Source organism: Amphibalanus amphitrite, unplaced genomic scaffold (assembly GCF_019059575.1).
Source record: "Amphibalanus amphitrite isolate SeventyFive unplaced genomic scaffold, NRLGWU_Aamphi_draft 000243F_arrow, whole genome shotgun sequence".
Classification (NCBI taxonomy): Eukaryota; Metazoa; Arthropoda; class Thecostraca; order Balanomorpha; family Balanidae; genus Amphibalanus; species Amphibalanus amphitrite.
In genome coordinates, this window is record NW_024881738.1 from 87,652 (window position 1) to 108,579 (window position 20,928).

At 54.9% G+C, this 20,928-nt stretch overlaps 1 protein-coding gene across 5 annotated transcripts in view; it reads right to left on the bottom strand.

Annotated features, from left to right (window-relative positions):
* Positions 1-57: 57 nt before the first annotated feature.
* Positions 58-20,928, bottom strand: part of LOC122386179 (tectonin beta-propeller repeat-containing protein 2-like) — a 23,979-nt gene continuing 3,108 nt past the window's right edge. The window contains exons 1-19 of one of the 5 annotated variants that reach the window (XM_043375129.1): positions 15,957-16,656; positions 14,604-14,814; positions 13,008-13,142; positions 10,943-11,104; positions 10,393-10,524; positions 9,914-10,086; positions 9,420-9,549; positions 8,971-9,119; positions 8,449-8,588; positions 8,032-8,187; positions 6,193-7,817; positions 5,803-5,938; positions 5,270-5,475; positions 4,813-4,972; positions 4,362-4,513; positions 3,942-4,101; positions 3,361-3,530; positions 1,383-1,635; positions 58-1,122 (exon numbers count right to left, since the gene is read on the bottom strand). In XM_043375129.1, coding sequence (XP_043231064.1) covers positions 944-1,122; positions 1,383-1,635; positions 3,361-3,530; positions 3,942-4,101; positions 4,362-4,513; positions 4,813-4,972; positions 5,270-5,475; positions 5,803-5,938; positions 6,193-7,817; positions 8,032-8,187; positions 8,449-8,588; positions 8,971-9,119; positions 9,420-9,549; positions 9,914-10,086; positions 10,393-10,524; positions 10,943-11,104; positions 13,008-13,142; positions 14,604-14,780 — 4,395 coding nt within the window. In that variant the 5' untranslated portion in view covers positions 14,781-14,814; positions 15,957-16,656 and the 3' untranslated portion in view covers positions 58-943. Of the gene's footprint in view, positions 1,123-1,382; positions 1,636-3,360; positions 3,531-3,941; positions 4,102-4,361; positions 4,514-4,812; positions 4,973-5,269; positions 5,476-5,802; positions 5,939-6,192; positions 7,818-8,031; positions 8,188-8,448; positions 8,589-8,970; positions 9,120-9,419; positions 9,550-9,913; positions 10,087-10,392; positions 10,525-10,942; positions 11,105-12,829; positions 12,863-12,914; positions 13,143-14,603; positions 14,815-15,956; positions 16,657-20,928 lie in introns of those variants that run through there. The other 4 variants (XM_043375125.1, XM_043375128.1, XM_043375126.1 and 1 more) reach the window with 4 other exon arrangements.

The window sequence follows — 20,928 nt, forward strand, 5'->3', positions numbered from 1 at the left end:
ACCACTTACAAACAAGCCAGCAAGGCGTATGTGACCACCAAATAACAAAGAACACACTGCTTGATACACGATGTATTATTTATCCAGCTTGTAAAAATATTGACTTGATCACTGGGTGGAAGCCACTGCACCGAAACCAGTCCTGACCCTGACTGTGTCCACAGTTTGCGCCTTGACTACACTGGGTCATCGTACCGTAGCACCTTAAAGCACATAAATGTTACTTGTTACTCCCGACCTTTGGCGGAGTCCGGAGACTTCATATATCCGCTCCGGGCCTCAAAAGCAATTACATATCGCCATGTAAAATATCACAAGAAAACAAATACACCTCTGCATAACTGAAAGTACGAGCCCGACTCCCAGACTCCCGAATGTCTCGGCTCTGGGGAGTCGCTCAAATACGACATCGCACAGCTATCACGGAGAACCACGGCATTGCGAGGCCGCAGAAGGAACCAGAGAAGTACAAGGCCACACGTTCGACAGTTCGCGAGTGACACAAGACGTCTTGCGTTTTACCGCGCGCCGGCCTGTGCGCATGTAGCAAGTTAGCGCTAAGCCATCTCATTGCCGCGACCCTTAGGGTCGCTCCGAAGACTAGCGGACTTGATATACTTCCATTTGTTCCACTCAGACTTCCACATACACAATAGGCGTTCACTGGCATCTGCAGACTATTGCAGTTAGGGTAGATATCCACCGGTTCCAATAAATGAAAGCTGCAGATGTTGGTTATTATAGTTGATATCCACCTGGCTCCGTGGACGTTCACGAGCAGGGCTCCGCCGGTATCGGAAGACGTGCACCAAATATCAGTAGCCACCCAAGTATCTCAGTAGAAGTCCATCAGTACCAGTAGAGAAAGACCCACGTATACCAACTGTGGACATCTACCGGTAACCGGTCTCGGTAGGTGGCCAATTAAAGTCGTCCACCAGCCTCAGTAGGTGACCAGCTCCCAGTCTCGATCGTCGCCCTCCTCCGCAGCAGTCGCGCTCGCCGGCGGCGGCGACCGGGCGGTGACTCGCGGCTCGATCGGACGGCCAGGCCGCAGCGTCAGGTCATGTAGCGTGTAGAGAGCGCCCCGGTGTACCACCCACAGCTCGCCGCTCACAGACACTGCCGGCATAGGCGTATGGACGGATAAGACGCGACATTTTCAACATTTGTGGATCATCGAGTACTTTGTCTAACTCAGCGAATTTCGAGGCATGAATCGAAATGTGAAAGGCAACTACAAAGGGTTGTGGCTTGATTGTTGGTTCAGTATATTTCAAATTTATTGTAAATCATGTCCATTCAGGTCAATTGTGTCCGGTAAAAAAACCAATGTGTCCTTACCCATTAGCAAACGCCGACTCGCAGTGTGCTTTTCTCACCTGAGGCGTGTCGTGTGATGCCGGGCACGCGGCACCACTGTGCGGCCGTCTCCATCCAGCGGTGCACGCGGCCCGAGCGGCGGCAGCGCGCCCACACGCCGGCAGGGCTGACGGCCAGCCGGTCGGCGCTGACACCGCCGGCCGGCCGCCACTGAGTGCCCACCACCGGCTGGTCGTCCAGGCCGCAGCGGCGCCACGGCACGCCAGCAGAGTCGAGCGCCCACACCTGCTGGTCGGCCGGGCCCACACATACCTGGGGGAGGGGGAGGGGATGGGTACGGTTAGGCACTTCATATAACTTGGGGACACAACTCGAATGCGAGCTACACCTTAAGCATATCACTAAGCGGAAGCCTTTACTAAGAATATGTGATGATTCAGCATAAGACGTTCACAGTGCAGGAGCCACACGAAATGTACCCACTCAGGGACGAGGAACCACCAGCGAATTGTGCCACAACCGATAGACGAAGTCAGATGCGATCCACGAATAGACCAAGATAGACTGAAAACAGGACCGACTAACTTAAAAAGCTTCTGTAAACCATTGGCACTGAATACTACATACTTATTTATTTATTTATTTATTTGACATCGTAGGCTCATTCCACAAAAATGGCTATTCCTGAACCTGGGTCGCAATATAAAATGATGGGTGTCGTGGGAAAAACATACGCACGCACGCACACATACAGACATTCGTTCGCAGTCACTCTCTCACAAACGTGTCGTCATGAAGTATTGCTAACGGTCGGCCGCCTGTTGTCGCAACAAGTGCCGGCGCAACTCTGCCTTGAACGCGCGCAGGTTCAGGTCACACATCGCCGGTGGTAGGCTATTAAAAGCTGTCACGGCGGTAAAGAGGAATCGTCTCCTCCCGGACTCCGATTTGATTCTGGGCACATGTAGCATATCTATCTGTCTTGTGGCTCGCTGATGTACGTCACGTCTATGCACTATTCTACTCGCGATTGACTCGGGCTGCGCAGTGACCAGCATACGTTTCAATAGGGTCAGCACATGGTATAAGTACATGTTACGCGCGGACAGCCATCCCATACGAATGGTCGGAGGCAAAGCCGGGGGCTGTCGCGATTGAGCCTAACGACGAAAGGTCATAGCCAGGACAGTAGACGGGAACCACTCTGTTCCGCCACGGACGGGACAGAAAGGAGATGGCAGAATAGTTAGAGTGGCTGACGATCACACCAATGATCGGCTGGCGACCAGAGAAGGGGAAGAAACGGACGACCATAAATCGGTGGAGGATAGACGGAAACGACGAGACAGATAGGAGACGACCGGACAGATGGAGACGCACGAGAGACACCGAGACGGACGATCGAGAAACGACGAACGGCAGAGACGGAAGACGAGCGAACAGTGACACCCGTAAAGGCGGAGACGGACAGAAGGAGACGAGACGGCCGGACGGACGGAAACGGACAAACGCTCATCCACAGACCGTGGCTGCTTCTAACTCGGGGTCACTGTCATCAGCGACAGAGTCCGGCGAGTCGGGTGGCGAGTCGTCCGGCTCCTCCCACATACAGCTGGCGAACACCTGGCGGTCACCGTGGGAACTACTCAGGGACGGCGAACGGTGGGTGTAGTGAACCCTGATGCTGGTGAGGGATGCCCCTGGGTGATGGTTAAAGACGACGGGGGAGTGGCGGCCGAACCCGTGTCGACCTGAAAGAGCCTGAAACAAACACAGCTTCACAAACGCGAACCCATTGCAGCCAACCCATTGCAGCCAGTCTGCAGCCGGCTGTACCCGCCGCCAAACCTAACCATGCAGTCACATCCATTCCTCCCTCGCTCCCATGCTTCTTCCTAGTTTCTTCCCTTCGTTCATTCCTTCCCTGTTTCGCTTCCTTTTTCCCTCACCTTCACCCTCACCCTCACCCTCACCCTCACCCTCACCCTCACATTCACCCTCATCCTCCCGAATCCCGTCTCCCAAACCCCCACTGACCATCACGAAGCGAACCCCCGCCGGTCGGTCAATGGAGACCCAGGCGGGTTGGAGGCTGGCCGCCGACCGTCGGGCCACCGTCGGTCCGAGACGCACCAGTACACGGCCGGCGGCGTCGCAGGCCCACACGGACTGGGCGCCCACCGAGAGATGGACCAACCGGCAGCCGTCTGGCGGAGAGAGGGGCGGGGGTCAGAGAGGGGTAGGTGAGGGGATGGAGCAGACAGGGACTGAAACCTGTCATTCTGAGCGCGCCAGGACGTCAAAAAGCACAGGAGTAGGAAAACGTGAAGAACAGGAGTAAACGTGGGTAGGGTCTCAGGAGTAGCGTAATTGATAACCATGATTTCATACTTCCGACGTCAAGAAAATAAGCAAAGTCATGTACTTAGTTATGCAGGCAGGCACTGTTTCACGAACTTGCTAAGTAAAAAAAAAAAACAGCATGATAGAGTGATATACGCATCAGGACAAATATGACTACTCCCCAATGATGAAATGAGGCAACTCCCCATGTATCCCTCTGGAACCCAACTGTCCCTCTCACCAGACCACGCCCCCGGTCCCGTTCACTCGCTCACCCATCTGAACGAGGTCGAGTTGAACCCAGTCGTTGCCGGTGGCCGTCTGTTCCATACCCTCCCTGACGTACACGGCGCCGGCAGCGGTCAGCAGCCAAAGGGCGCCCGGGGCCGCCGACACGCAGGCCACAGAGCAGTTGCGCTCCGGCAGAGGCACCAGCTGTCAGAGGTACACCGGTGTGTCAGCGACCCAATGGTAAAATATGGGAACGAGTCATATGAAACCGACTGGCATATGGAACAAACTATGGGATCGGCTCAAATGGGATGATCGGCTGGCAACTAATCCAGACCGACATATGGCATGGTGTGAGAGGGATCCAGGCTACTATCTGCCACAACCAGCGGCCACAGCGATGCCATAAGCACTCGCCAGTACCATTCGCCAGTGCCAACTCCCTCCCCCCCTTCCTTCCTTACCTGAAGGTCTCCGTCGTGTCCATGCCCTCCGTACAGCTGCCCCCGGCCGCTGAGGGCCCACAGCTGGCCCCTGCGCTGGTACAGGCCGTCGGCGTGAATCTCGGACCACTCCTGGCGCGGGCCGCGCGGTACAAACTGCTCCCAGCGCACCGCTGCCGCGAACAGAGGTTATAGAGGTCAATACAGGGTGGCACCGTAGGGTCAGTCATGCAGACACAACAGTCAATACAGAGGTGGACCTGGGTGGACCCCATGGGATGGGGTTACGAGGCTGTAACCCCCCAAGGCCTGCGAAAGTATAAACTGACCCCCAAAAGGCGTCAACTTCGCTCCATAACTTTGATAGGAAATGCGTTGAACCCCTCCCCCGTCACCGTGCAATGATTGCGTGCACATAGAATTGCTCCATTGAAATGGGAGGTAATTCAAACATCGCATTATCAGCACTCACCGATGATGTGGTGGCGGCACGTCATGACGCTCATGACGCCGGGGTCGGCCAGCCAGGCCACGGCGCCCTCCACGGCCAGACTGGGACGGAGCGCGGCGCCGGGCGACATCACCGCCACCTGTTGGCCGCTAATCCAACTGCTACTGCGCTCGGCCAGCACCTGGGGTAGCACCGGCGTAGGGTTAGGCACGCACTCGAACTACGCTCTCTCGTAAAATGCCCTTCTGAAAAGTTACTATATCCATCAGATACTTACCTGCCGCACATTGTCAGGGAAGATCAGCAACATGTGTAGTGGGCAGCTAACTCCAATAATTTCAGTCCCGTCGCTTTAATACACCAGAAGTTACATATCTGTCGCTGACTCAACGGTGTTCGCTGCTATGCTATCACCATTACCTCCTACCTTCCCACCATTCCATCGTCCCAAGTGGACTACCCCTTCCCCATTACTCACCCGTCTCCACACGCTGTCCATGCCCCGCGGCAGGCTGGCCGACACTCCACTAGTCACATGCAGCCGTCCCCTATCGTCCACCAGCCAGCCGAGCTCGCCAGCCGTCAGGAACACAGCGCGCGCCTTCAGCGACTCCAGCGTCAGCGGCTCCCACGAGTAGCCGGCCAGCTGGGCGCGGCTGACGCCAACGCGCCAGAGAACGTTACCTGAGAGTGGAGAGAGGGGAAAGGGAAGGTGTTAGATGGTGGGGAGGTAGAGTGGAAAGGGTGACTGTCAGATCGCTCTATTCAGATGAAGGGTAGCGAGGCAAGACAGATGTGCCGGCAGCCTGAAATTACGGGACCATGGTGAGACTCAAGTTAGAAATCCGTTCATAAGTCGCTATGACGGACTTTTAGGGAACATGATTGTCATGTAAGGGTCCGCCGTCCGATGCCGTGTTCTTCCAGCCAACCCCATCTAGCCTTATGCCATAAATCTCATCCCATCCCTAATCCCACCCATCCCCCAATTCCATCCCTTCCAGCACACACCTTTATCGGTGACGGCCCAGACGACTCCATCTCTCGCCGTGACGTGGATGATCGGGCCGGGGGTGTCCACCGATAGTTCAGAGGAGGCACATCGGTGGGCCGACAGGTCCCGCTGTACGTACAGACGGCCGCCGCGCTGCCCGGGGAAGGGAGAGGGTCAGTTGAGCCGGATGGAACTGTCATGAGGCAGGGGAGGGAAAAGGGAAAACAAAATGTATACATCGATGATAGGTACATCATTACAGGTTTGAATTGGTAACCTACGAAAAAAAAAAATCTGAAAGAAATCACTTGCCAAAAAATCAAAGAAAAAGAACCTCATTTCATAGCAATCTTGTGACGATCAAAACAAGCGAATAACTGCAGGACGCCCGTGATCTACATTCTCACCTTGATATACCACACTGCCGTGGCATCTGCCGCCAGCTGCAGCACATCACTCGCCGCTCTGACCCACTGCGTGCCGGTCGGCCTGCCCGGCTCCGGGTCAGCCAGCGAGTAGGCCGCGCCATTGGCGTCCAGTCTCCACACACGCCGGCCGTCCCAGGACACAGCCACCTGGCAGGCTGAGTAGTCGAGTCTCTCCCAGACGGGGATCGGGGCGGCGGCGGGAGCCCAGAATACTCGGCATTCCGCGTCGGTGATAACCGCGTATCGTGCACAGGCAGCGAGAGTCATCACGTAACAGGGAGCTGAGTGCCGCTCCCAGGGTCGCCAGTCCGCGGCTGTCGGCTCAGAGTCCTCAGTCGCCTCTGTGGCTACCTCCAGGTCTGTTGGCCGGGCCGGTCGAGGGGTGGAGGTGCCAATGGGTACTGGTGGGGTGCTTGTGGGTACTCGTGGGGTGTTCGAGGGTGCAGAAGGGGTACTCGCGGGTGCCCGTGGCCGCTGTGGGGTGTCCTCTGGATGCTGCACCTCCACCACGTGTCGCAACGGTTCACCCGTCTCACTATCAGCGATCGGATGCCGCGGCGGTGGCGGAGAGGAGCTCCGTTTCTTGTTGAGCGGAAACAGACTGAGGTAGCTGGGCTCCGGCTCCGGTTCAGTCTCCGGTTCCGGCTTCTGCTGCGTCTCTGGGGTTTGTGAAGCCTCTCCGTACAGCGGACCACCGCCCATCCAGGACGACAGTCGCGTCTGTCCTTCTGGAGTGGACAGATCCCCTCGTAGCTCCTCTGTTGGAGGGGACGGAGTCCCTGACGAGCCCTCAGAAGCCACTGGAGGCGGCGGGGGAGGCGGGGGAGGTGGGGGAGGGTGCGGCGCAGCGAGCTCCTCCAGACCTAACAGCGCCGCCAGCCGCCGCTCCTTGTCCTTTCTCTCCTCCTCTAGTTCTGAGTCGGTCCTCTGCAGGCGAGGCCGCACCTCGTGCGGGTAGAACTGCGTAAAGTCGAGCGGCCCCACTGGAGTTACCGGTCCACCACTGCTGCCCCCTACAGAGTCCGGCCGTGGCGGCACGGCTGTAGTCCTTTCTGAGGCCTCTGACGGCACTTTATCACCCACCGACTGATCGACACCTGTCCTCACTCTCTCCTCTTCTCCCGCCCCCACCTCACTGGCCACTCTCTCCTCGGCACCAGAACCACGTCGTGAACCTGCCTCCGTCTCCACCACTTCCGACGTCGTCATCGCCGTCGGAGTCTCGGGAGTAACGACTCTCTCCCCTCCGAGTGAGACCGTCTCCAGGCTCCTGGCGTCGCCACTACTGGGTCGACCGACTCGCCGTCTGCCGGGCCGGCGACGCGGCCGGAGCTGACGCGCTATGGGCCCGTCATCCACAGCAGCAGCAGCAGCGGACGCGGCGGCACCATCAGCGCCCGCTGAGACTACACTGGCTGTGTCTGTCAGGGGTGAGGATACCTCCTCAGCGCGGTCGGCCGGGTCGCGAACATCTGGTGACGATGTGGCGGCTCTGAGCGGGACCCGGCCGGCCGGAGCGCTCCCCAGTCGCTCCCTGGAGACTGCCGCGCCGAGCCGGCCGGCAACCAGCGAGCTGACGCGGGAGGTGAGTGATGAGACCGCCTCTGAAAGGAGAAAGGGAAGAGTGAAGAGTCAATCTCAATAGCCATAGTCAAAGAATTGGAAAGCCATCTCTGAACTGCAAACCACACGGTAGATTTCTGATCACAAATGCCTCCTTCCCATAGACCCGCCACTCTCGACACCGTCCTGGTCACGTCCCCGAGGATAAAACATCCCCATCCCTCATCCTTATCCCTTTCGTCCACACCCACTCACCTTTCTGACTAGTGAAGGCGTCTAGGAGCCCGGACCGGCCGAGCTGGCCGTGGACGCTGGACAGCAGCGTCTTCACCTGGTTCACCGGCACCGACGACTTCAGCTCCTGCATCACCTCGTCGAAACTGAGGTCGCCGTTCGCCACACGCATGTTGTCTGTGGAGGGGTGAGACAATTGACGGTGAGAGAAGCGCTGGTGGGAGTGTAAGTGTTTGGCGGTACAACACCCAGGCATGAGAATAGTCGCATATAAATACAAACGCCTGGGTTATTGGGAATACCAGCAGGCTGAAGCAGACCAGAAGACACCATTGTATGACAATTAATTGCAGACTGTCTGGTGGCTGTTCGGAGTTAATTTTCTACCAGATGAGTGTCAAAGAGTTAACGTCCGATAGTTGTTCGCAGTTTACTCACCACAGACAGCCGGGTGGTTGTCCGGAGTCTGAGAGAGTCTGATCAGGCGGCGGGCAGAGCACAGCACGAACACGGCCTCACCGGAGACGGTCAGATCCAGAATGGCGGGCAGGTGGTCGCAGCGCCACACTATCTCCCAGCTGAATATGAGATGGCAGAAAGAAAGCACACGTTAGTCGCCGTAAACAGAGCACGGCTGTTGGCATACGGTGCAATCCAAGAGCCACGTATTGGTGTGCAGTTATAAACATACTAGTCCATTCCAGTCGCAGCAGTCCAATGTCGCAGTAACATACAATCTCCCACCCGGCGACTCCCACCCTGTCGCTGGCGCAGTGGACGACTTGCACGACCAGCTGCGGGCGGCGCGGGGGTACGGGAGACCGATAGTTGTATATACCTAGTCCTGAACAAGGTCCGGCGACAAGCATCAACTATCGAATGTCTGAGCTACGTCATAAAACGCAACACATCCAGCAGCCCGTGCAGACGCGCCATATGACAAATCTCCCGTCTACCTACCGTACGACGTCGACCACCAGCAGCGTCCTGTTGTCATACAGGGCCACGGCGCCCGGCCAGAGGGGCGCCAGTCGGCCGGGACTGGGCTCGGAGGTCGGGGCGGCCACGGGGAACAGCAGCGGCACAGAGCCGGCCGTCTCCAGCGTCGGCTGGGGCGAGAGAGACGACAGATCAGCCGCTGGAAGGGTAAATAAATAACGTACGACAATGCGTGTAGCTATCGATCCTAATTTCTTACTTAAAAATATTAATATGAGTTTCCAGCAGATGTCAAAGAGTCCATCGAGAGTAGGCATCACGTTGCAGAGCTCCAAGATATCATGTTTCGTCTAGGTTTTTACAGAAGATGGAATTCAAGTTTCTCAAAAACGTTAAAAAAGAAACACCCGGCCTCACCTTTTCCCTGAACTGACTCGTAGCGACCCTGCCGTCATCTGACCTGTACTGACCTTGAGTGAGACGGTGGCGCTGACCTGACCTGTCAGGTCGGCGGTCACCACTTTGAGCGAGGGCCGGGCGGCCAGGACGGTCATCTCCCCTCCATACGACTCCAGAAAACAGGCGCCCAGGTCGGCAGGGCTGTGGAACAGAGGACGGGAGCTCCTCAGACACGGCAGAGGGACAGGACAGATCTCAGGCCTTCCAGGACCCGGAAATACGGTTAACTGGTTAGATGTTCACGTCCAAAAGGCAACGCTACTAGAAAAAAAAATCGATGGATGCTGGCAACGTTACGAAACTTTTCGACAACACACTACACACGGCCTATAAGTAAAAAAACACAGAACACTATATAGCCCTACGATATCTGGGCTGTGAAAAGTGTAACCGAAAGTGTGATCAGTTAGCAGTTGTGACCATATTCAGCAGACATTATTTCTCTCGTCCCACACTAGCCCATTCCCACCACGTCACATCTCCGTCTCCCTCCCCCTCAGCTGACCTTTTCCGGGGTTTGGTGCCGACCTGGCGCGGCTGCGGCTCCGCGCCGGCCGGGCCCGGCCACGTCAGCAGGCAGCAGCGGCCCCGACTGGCCACCAGCAGGGTCTGTCGGCTGTACTGCAGCTGGACCACCGGCGTCGGCTCGTGCACCACCACGCGGCAGCACACCGTCTCCTGGTGACGGACAGGGCGGGTGTGGTGATGGGATAGGGCCGCAGATCATACATCAGGGGAGCACCACTGGCACCACAGCATATCCTGGCGGTGACTTGGAACTGGTAACGGACAATGGTTATGGGACATTTACAGAGGACACAGATGAGAACCAAAAAAAATAATGCTTTCTGCTTTTGCCACAATAATATTTCTCTAAAAATTGCACACAACTTGCATAATCCTGCCAGCTTCAGCAAGCCAGACTAGCCACACTTCCAAACACCAATCCCATCCGACCCTAATCCCCTCTTCCCCCTTACGTACGGTGACATAGTCGATCTCAGAGACCGCCACGGTGCCCTCGCGGTCTCCGCTGAAGAGACGCGCTGCGTTACGGCTCCAGGCCAGAGCGCTGATCGGCGCCCGGTGGCCCGCGTCCACACGGAACTGGAGGCTCTGCCGGACGGAGCGGGGGGAGGGGTGAGTCAGACTTTTGTAGGGGAGGGAGCCTGTCAGGAAATTGTGGAGAGTCAAACAGTGCAAGGGGTGAGAGTCGGGGTCCACAGCTCCAAATGTATACCTTTTTTGGCTTTTGGTTTTGGCGTTCCTCTTACTTTTGTATGTTGCTCTCGGTATACTCCGTACCTTTTCGATGTTATTCTCGGCGCTGCCTATATCATTTTGATGTTGCTCTCGGCATTGCCCGTACCATTTTGACGTTGTTCTCTGCATTGTCCCTACCTATTGACGCTGTTCTGGGCTATATCCGTACCTTTTTGATGTAATTGTCCCCTGTATTGTCCCTACCTGTTGGTGTTGCCCAGGGCTATATCCGTACCTTTTTTATGTTGCTCTGTCTGTGATACGTCCGTACCTTTTTGATGTTGCTCTCAGTGATTCGTACGTAGTCAGGCACATCTCCCCGCGCCAGCCGTGGTACCAGGAACACGCTGATGTCGCCAGACCGGTGTCCGGCCGCCAGCAGGTGGTCCACCGAGGTGACGGCGCTGACCCGGCATACGGCAGACTGCTGACCCTGCGGGGAAGGTCAGCAGGGGTCAATGGGGGTCAGTGGGGGTCAGACAGTTACGGCGCTGACCCGGCACACGATCGACTGCTGACCCTGCGGGAGGGGACACCAGAGGTGAGGAGAGGTCCGCAGGGTTACACAAAAATCTAACAGGGGTCAGCTTAAGTTACCAGGGGTCCCAGGAAGGTCACATCAATAAATGTTTGCTTGCTACAAAGACGGATAGTGAGAAGAAGCCAGTTCAGCCGCACACGTGTGCTCACTAAAGGTCATTCGATGACGGGCAAGTTCATGATTTTCGCATATCACTACGACGGCAGAAGACTGTGAAGGTCGGATCACATCTGCGTTTAAGGTCACCTCGTGACAATATAAACGGAGCATGGATCTAAAAGTCACCACGCATTCTCGACAAGTATTTGCCGCCCCAACAGCGTGACGTGCGGAAAATCGACAAAACAGTCGCCAAGGTTCCATCCACGACCATGAAAAAAATCGTTCGACAGCAGCGCTAGGTACTAAAGTACACCGAAAGAGCCGAGTTGGAGAATGGCCTCCCCATCTCTCTACCAGATACGAGAGAACTGTCATTTTATCTCTACCATGACTGTAGTACAGCCTGGCCCTCGTCTCCCATCACACCAAACCGATCTACCAACAGCTGCGGACAAGCGGTTGACGACCGCGACAGACCGACGACACTCGTACACCGTTCTTATTCAGTTAAGTGGTCGCCGACCCTTTTATAACGGTCACGGTAAACAAGGTCGTTGTGCGCCCGCCGCACCGATAGTCAACAATGCTCTTAGCGCGTTTGACAGTCTCATCCATCAAGCCTTGAAACCGTGAAAACATAGTCGATATAGATTGTGGTTCCATGTTCGTACAGCGCTCCCAATTTTCCAATTTTGACAATTTAACATGGCTATCATACGCACCAAATCACCAAAGCACACTAGTGTCTTAATCAGTAACAGACAAGGCAATTCCAGCCAAAGCACTCGACGTTCGCTTCCGAACCAGGTCACAGACATCCGCCACGTGCCGGAGGCGGCCACTTTGTAACCCGGTCCCGGCCCTCGCCACACGAACAAAAACCTCACCACCCCCCGTTCGGGCCAGGCTCAACAAATGCGGACGTCCAGCGCTGCGCAGTCGATCGGGAATTGAGAGCATTACTGATGCACACGCGACTGCCTTATGTAAGTGCCGCTCCATCGCTTCAGGTTGAGGTTCAACAGATGGAAAGACTAATGCGCACGCGAGGGCCTTACGTGTGTGTCGGTCTGTCGATATGGTTTGAAGTCCACGAGAGGGAAGGGTGATAACGTTTCAGTACCGGATGCTGGTAGAGCCTAACAAAGAGCCAGTGACCAGACGTAAAACGAACGAGTTGAGACCAAACATTTAGAGAGGTTTAGGTTACATAAGATTACAATGGTGTGCAGCGCATGCAGACAAGGAAAGTAGGTTCCTGAAACAGCTCATTTAGTCATATATGAAGATATTATATGAACAGTAAGTGCAGTAAGGGCTAAAGAACCTATTATTGACTGTTCGAACGCGTCTTAATTGCTTGTCAATATTTGGGCGCGATTGTATTGACAGGGTGGGCCCAGTTGGTGTACCGTCTGTACTCTGTACTCACCTCTGCATGGTACCAATGCATACTACAGCCGACGGTGTCGTACCACGGCATGGTACCGTCTGTACTCGGTACACTGTACTCACCTCGGCGCGGTACCGCTGCATGGTACAGCCGACGGTGTCACTGTGCAGTACCCTCTGGCCTCTGAACCCAGTACTCTGTACTCACCTCGGCGCGGTACCGCTGCATGGTACAGCCGACGGTGTCGTACCAGTACAAGGTACCCGTGTTACTGTACCGTCTGTACTCCTCAGTACTCACCTCGGCGCGGTACCGCTGCATGGTACACCCGACGGTGTCGTACCAGTACACGGAGCCCGTGTTGGTGCCGAGCAGGATGTGCTCGTCCACGGCGGACACAGAGGTCAGATGCAGATCCCCCGTCACCAGCAGGTTCTGTACAGAGACACACGGGTCAGATGCAATTTACCGGTCACCAGCAGGTTCTGTAGGGGACAGAGAAACAATCACATCAGTTCAGTAGGGACACGTCGGCTGCAGAGCGTAGATCCCCGGTCACCACCAGGTTCTGTATGGGGACAGGGACACATAACGTCAGCAGCTGACTCTGTACGAACTCAGAGAAACAATGCAAACAGAACTCGCAAGGATAGATCACATTGTCATCCCAACCATGTGCATCACCAGCAGCACAATCGCAAGATAGCATAAAGAAAAAAAAATATTGAAAATTAATTATGGATACTATGGCATAACAACTCTAAGAAAAGTGTGAATATTTCATCAGCTGATTTCGTCATCACGCCCCCGTTTTGCGCTGCAGCGGCACGCCAGCCGTCAATCAGATGGTCTGTGACGTCAATCGTCATCAACCACAGACCAGCCGGCCTTCCCAGCTAGGCGGGAAGACTGGATGGATATCAGGAACACGGGGATTCTCCAGACGGGGGACAACCGGACAGCGGCGGGGACAGCAGCGGCAGGACAAAAGGCAAAGACAGCGGCCTGGGTAGGGACAGATGCTGGCATGCAAACATGACTCAATGACAAAACCGAGACGTCGAATTTAGTAAAAAAAAAGAAATATCCCATCGGCAAATTATAATCCACAGACTAGGTACTACAGACATGATTAAGCCTTCACGAAAAATATGCAGTAATTACATTTCAACGACTTTATGATCGTTGATAAAACTAAACAGAGCTAATGAACTCTTATACGATGACATTTTTATCCCGTGTTATCAAACTCGGCGACAATGTTTAGAATCAGGCACAGATACAAGACATCAACGGGGACGACCAAGCCTCGAGAGCAGACATCATCTCATCCCCAGTCATGGCCACACCGGATGTGTCCAGAATACCAGAACCCGTGTCCCGCCGGTGGTGACACAGCACTGGCAGTGTTTACACTACGGACACAGAGACAGCGCACATGGTCCGGCGATGGAGATAACGGCAGCGCCCAAAAGGTAACCGCGGACGGGAGACAGACGCGGGTGAAAGAGGGCCAGATGGGCTGTCGTTATCACTGCGGTGGCTGGGAATTTGGAATGGGAATAGCGGCGTCTGAGTACTTCACAACAGTTTTAAGTCACCTCAATACGACACAAGTCAATAAAACGTTGACTACAGCACGCCTTGGTAGGTGTCCGCTCCGACCGAAAAAGTAATGTTCCCTCGATACAGCAAAATATCACCTCAATATTTTCTCGCGGGTGACACTGATTGAAACTGTAATACAACTGATACGTGCATTGTGCATCGTCCACAGGTGTGATGATTATTTGTTTGTTTGTTTTTTTTTTGGGGGGGGGGGCGCCCGGATTGTTCAGGTCATCAGCGCCCCATCCACATCCACAAGTGTTGCAACAGTTCTTTCCCACTACATACCTGGTACTTGGCCGGCACCTGAAGCATCAGGTGGTTCAGCGGCGCCCATTCTTTCAGCGGCGGTGGCGAGGACGGGTCCTCTTCCGGCGAGGGCGAGGACGGGTCCTCTTCCTCTGCCGCCGCCGCCGTCTCCACGGCATCGGTCATGGCGGCGCAGGCACCCACCCGCGGTGTCATACCGCGGTCATCGGGCCAGCGGCGCTAGCAGCGTCTGTAGTGGAGAGAGACGGCTGTTAGGTCTGTGACGGAGACAGACGGCTTTGGTGGGTAAACAAATAGTGGGTCAGTAAAGGAAGATGGCTTAGGTTGTTTGCAAATTATACAATACGGATGACAGTCGTCAATGTGTTTGCAATAGAAATGGGAAGAAAAATAAACTTGCAAGTCGCTAAAATATATCTACTTGTACAATTCAACTAAAAAATAATAATATAACACATTGCTCATCAAAAAAAAAAAAAAAATGCGGCAGCTCCTTGAAATCGATATCACCCTCCGTCGCTTCCTTACGCTTCATCACACGATACAAACACCAATTTGTCTCGGGAATTTGGGCGGCCGGCCCGGGGCAACACAGCTGTCAACACCCGCTATTATCCGACACCTGTCACGCCGGCTGTCAGCCCCTGTCCCCCCCCCCCCCTCCCGGTCATCGGCCGCTCACTGGGATCACGAAGCACCACGAATGCGTGTAATGTGATATGACTGGAGACAGGGGCGAGTGACCGGGCTGAGCAGTGGACACTGGTGACTGGACAATGAGAGGGAGGGGGACCATAAAATGCAGAGCTGGGGCAAAGTGCGCTCATTCCGGACCGCAGAAAGGGTTATAAAGAGACCACAGCAGTGCACCCACCAGCCACCCTGCGGCTGGCTGGTGGTTGGAACCAAACAAAGGGACGAGCGACCTCACTAGCCAGCACTAATGGACGAGTAATAGCTGCTCTGCCGGCAGTCCCTCGCCAGGGTTGGCTCTCACTGACTATAGACAGGCGGTCATAATATAAAAACCGGCTGCTCTAAAAACCGGCTGCGGGTCAGAATCACAGTGAGTTGGTGCATTCAGCCCGGAACAAACCATAGCGGCATTCCAACACAGGGGAAGGCGGTGAAACCAGAGCATCACAACCCGCCCTTACATACATGCCTGTTTCACTCATGTTTGTGCCTTACAAGTAGGCATGTGTCGAATACATAGACGGCTGGTCAATCGAAAATCCTCGGGTAGAAAAGACCACTGAATGCCAATAGGACAGAACAGGGAGAACACCTTCAAGACCTGCGACAGGTCGATCCGTCCAACTGGTACTCTGAAAATGTGGCAGAGAAAGCCACAGCTGCAGGTGCACTTACTCGGAAGGGTAGCTGGTTCAATGCTGGCGTGCGAACGCCAGAACACTTGGCCGGTCGGGGTCACACCGTTCGATCGGTCGATCGGTCGATCGAAGGCGAGAGGCCGGCACAGAGTCAGCCACCGTTTGTGGTAACGGAGGTGAGCCGATCGAGGTAACGATACTACGGGACTCTGACGCCGGCGACGCGGATCACCGACACGGGTGACACCGATTGACACCAATAATACGGAGTTGCTGACACCAGTGACACGGAATGTGACACAGGTGACGCCTAATCACTGAGTCACTCGAAATGATGTCGTAAGACTCTCGCAGAGGCACACCTGCCGGGCGCTGCACTGCTACCAAACGTCACTCAGTGACAACACCGTCACGAGACGCCAAAACACGGCACCGACATCCCGTGACGTGTTACTGCGCCACTCAGGTGCCTCAGCGGCGTCACAGGTCCGTTACACCGTCACAGAACACACAGCGTAACAAGCGCCACCGCGACGCGGCGCACTGAATCTCTCCTCACTCCCCGCTGGTCGGAGTCCAGTTTCGTGTGCCCGCTCCAACCAAGGTTATGGAGCTCAGATTCCCAGGAGGCACGGGCCAACTGCGCAGCTCGGAGCCGCGCAGCTCAGCTCAGCTCAGCTCGACACGGAACGTAACACAGACGGCACAGCGCATATGGTGCCGAGCGGAGAGTGGCCACACTAGCGCCGCCGACTCGCAGCGGACGAAGGGCGAAACAGATACCCGGGAGAGCAAAGGTGGGAGGGAGGGAGGGGAGGGGAGGGGAGGGGGAGAGGGCTCGAGCCCATCCAGATCCCAGAGCTTGTCCTGGTTCTCTGACAAATCCAAGGAAAATGGGAACAGACATTAAACACCTGATTGATAACGTTATAATATAAACATTGAGCAATGCAGCGGAAGAAGAAGCGGAAGCGGAAGAGTGTTGTTGACGTTTTCTGTTTCCTGTTACAGCGCCCTCGGATGCGTCAGTGCAAATAAAATAAGACACGTGAAATGTCTCAGCGTAAAGCACATACCGACTGTATGAGTGCCCCTTCAGGACTGGTTGTGAAAGCTCATCATGTGATATGAAAGTAAATATCGGAAGTGGACCGTAGACACGGTCCACGGTCGGCCGGATGGTCAAATAAGCGATAGACGGAAGAACCAGCGACTGCATCACCTTAGTGCCAGTCGTGCCGGAACTGTGAACTGATAAATGGGAAACGTAACGCACAAGAGACACGGGAAACGCACAAAAGACACGAGCACCAGAACCAATCATGGAGTGGTGAACTGGTGAACCCACGTAACGACAGGTCGTTCTGTGAAGATTACACGGAACTGGACACCTCACACAAGCACGCTGACTCACGAGCACGTCATGCCGGACAAAGACGGCTCTCTTGACGAGGCTTCTCCTCACCTAGATCAAATCCAGCACGTGGCTTCAGAGACCGAGCGGTGCAGAGAACATGCACGCCTGACGCCTCCCCTATCCTAGCTACGTTGGCATTGCCCATCGCTGACATGTGGGAACGATCTAGCGGGACAGTGAAAAGGGGAAACCCATTGTAAATCGGTCGTGAGATTGCAATTATTGGTGTAAAAAAGAACTACACCAAGACGGCTCGAAAAGGAGATCTTATGTTTCCCAAATGCAAACTCACTGTACGCTTACTTGTGATAGGTACGAAGCAGAATGTAGGTCTATCACCGTTTTATAAGTTATCAAGCTTATCGTGAAAAAAGAAATTGTTTCAATATCGATCGCCAGTGTTGTGGAGGAGGCTTCAATAAAAATTGTTTTACCGTGACTGCATCCGTAACCAGCGAAAATGGATTGATATTTGATTGTCACAAGTCTCATAACAATCAATCATTTCATATCTCTCAATAGCGAGTATGTCACCGTCGTCGTTGCTAAATATCAAATTGATCCAACACTGAACGTCTGTTTATTGAGCAAATCCGTCAACTTGATTATAAGGAAACAAACTAACAACAAACTAGTAACAAAAATGTAACAATGTCCGAGTGGCGCGAAACAACTCCATCAAATAAGAACGCAGAAGCATTTACGCACACCGCAAACAATAAAACAAAAACAAAACAAGGAAAACAGAAGAAAGAGAAAACAATGAAAAAGGCTCGAGCAACGCATTGCATTCAGATCGTGAAACTCATCAGGCACGGTGCGATCCTAAATAAATAAATAATAAATATGTATTTATCTGTTATATGAAGCATGAACTTGAAAAGGAAGAGAAAACATCGTAGTAATGTAGAAGCAACGAAAGGTCTCCAATTAAACGTAAGCAAAGGTCAGCTATTGGATCCGTAGCTATTGGGTCCATTTTCCAGTTCAGAATAAATAACCACACCCGGTGAATGTGCCATCATTTACACCATTTGTACAACAGTTGTACCACAAAGTACTGGAGCCCTAAATCAGCATGACAGCGACACTCAAACAAACTCAGGATAAGTTCCAGGATGTAAGAGAAAACGAACACAAAGCATCGTCATTAACATCGTCAAACGCGTCAGTCAGTCAGTCCCCGGAAACATGCATGGATGTTTCTCCAATTTCCATACTAGTCTCGATGGAGCACACCGTCAGTTTTTCATCCGCTAACCCCGTTAATCAGTTCACGTTTCAGAATGAGTCGTCACCGCCCAGCATTTCCGGACGAGTTTCACCAGCATCGCCAGTTTTTCAGTCGGCAGTCCACGGCAATGTCTGGCCTAGTTCGAGTTACCGTCCGCTGCCAGCAGGTCCTCGCCGGGCCAGTTTTTCACGATCGGATCGCCTTCCGATGTCTCCGAAGGCACGCGGCCGTGAAAAAGTGGGCGCTCCATGTGCCCATTGCCCGGACAGTGGCGGCCGGAACAGCTCGGGAAGCGCCGAAAGGTGACCGGTCGGGCTCACCGACTTGGACTGTGTCCTGGATGGGAGAGCGCTTCGGCACCGATAGCATCCCAGCGCCCACAACGGTTGTCAGTCAGTCAGTCGTCGTCGGATTCAGCACGGCCATGTCCCTGGTCGTTTGTCAGTTCGTCGTTTGTCGTACAGTGGGCGTCTTCGTCAGTCGTCTTCGTCAAGGAATGTCTGCTACTTCGTCTCAGTCTTCGCCCCCTAGGTCTCGCCGTCTGAGATAGCGTTTCTCCAGTCAGGTCACCGTCTGCGTTTTGTCCCTCGTAGCCTTCAGTCTACATCCGCGTCTAAGTCTTCACTTCTCCAATCTTACAGAGAAGCCTTTAGTCTGAGTCAAATGCACCCAAGGGCTGTCATCACCAGTCTGCTTCAGTGCTGTGTACAGTCTTTGTCGTGTCTATGGTCAACGGCTGTTCCGCTGTCATTTGGTCACTTCGGTCAAGTCACTCCTGTCAAACAAGTAAGCCTCATTTTTGTCGCTTCGTCGCTTGTCTTGTGAATGTAGTCTGTGTCGTCACCTCTTCTCACATCTGTAACAAATCGTCCGTCAGACGTCGGTGCACGCTTCACCAGTCTTGTCTTCAGTCGATTTCTTGTCTCGTCATATTGTCATTGTCAGTCGCGTAATCCTCCTCGTAATTAATTGTCCTCGTAACTCGCGGAATTAATGCACGATCGCCGTGTCCCAGCCCGCAGTCTTTGAGTCAGCCATGTCCAGTCACTGAGCTGTGAGCTCTAAGCTTCGCGCTGCCGGCCATCAAAGACCCTGCCGGCCGCAGTATCCAGTCAGTCCTGTCTGTCCCGCAGTCAGCACCACGTCTTCTCACTTCCCTGAGTCGTGCGTCCTCGCTGTCTTTGTCATTCCTCGTCCTTGCTGTCTCTGTCATCCTCGTCCTTGCTGTCTCTGTCATTCCTCGTTTTCTGCTGTCCTCAGTTGCACCCCTGGATCCACCAGCCAACTGCTTCCACCTCTTCTACAACTTGTCTTTGTAGACAACTCTTCATCATCCCAAAGGCGTGCTACACCAGCCCGACTGCGTGCTACACCAGCCGGACGGCGCTACAAGAGCCAACGACGTCCGACACCGACCGAACTGAGTGTTACACCGGGCAGGTGTGTTACACCAGCCGGACTGGGTGTACACCCGCTAGACGTGTTACACCAGCCGAACGGCGCAGCAGGCGTCCGGGACCGGCCGGCCGTCCGAGAGCAGCCACACGGTGCGAGGCCGCTGGTCGAGCACAGCACCGTTGAACCGTTCGCGGGGAATTTCGCGCACCAGTCCGGTACCCGCACTGGGCAGGTCCAGCGGATGGTGCGCCAGGTGCGAGGCCCTCTTCAGCACGCCGCCGCACCCCTCCAGCGCCGACAGCACTAACATCGGGTAGGAGACGTTCCTGAGCGGCGCGCCGTGCAGCTGACCCTCGACCGTGGTCGCGCCGGCGCCGTCCCCGCTGAAGGCCAGGTTCAGGTTGGCCGACTGCGGCGACACGCGCTCTGAGAGGCACACGGCTCGGCGTGGCAGGCGCGCGCCGCTCTCGGGAACGCGCCGCGTCACCGCCGCCTGCAGCAGACCGCCGCTCTCGTCGTCATCAGAGCCGGTGACGCGCTGGTACAGCTCGCTAGTGTCGCTGACCAGAGTGCTGGCGTTGAAACCAAGCGCGTTCGTGGCCCCCGTGAAGGTGGTGACGGCGAACCCGCTGAGTAGGGTACCGATGGCAGCCGCACTGAGCACGGCAATCACCGTCGTGACGCCGATACCGCCGGCGAACTGACGCCCGTCCATCGCCGCAGCTGGAGCCGGGAGACTGGAGACGACGGGAAACGGAGAGAGACGCCCAGAGACGAGGAGAGACGGCAGGAGATGAGGGGAGACGCCTGGAGACGTGACGGTCCACGCTACAGAACCGCAAAGAAACTTGAGACTAGAAAAACCACCCCAAAGTCTTGAGAAGCTGCGTCGCAAGTCGCAGCGATCCACACTGACAGCGAGGCGGTAGCGCAGCACGTCACCAGCGTCCGCCGCTTGCA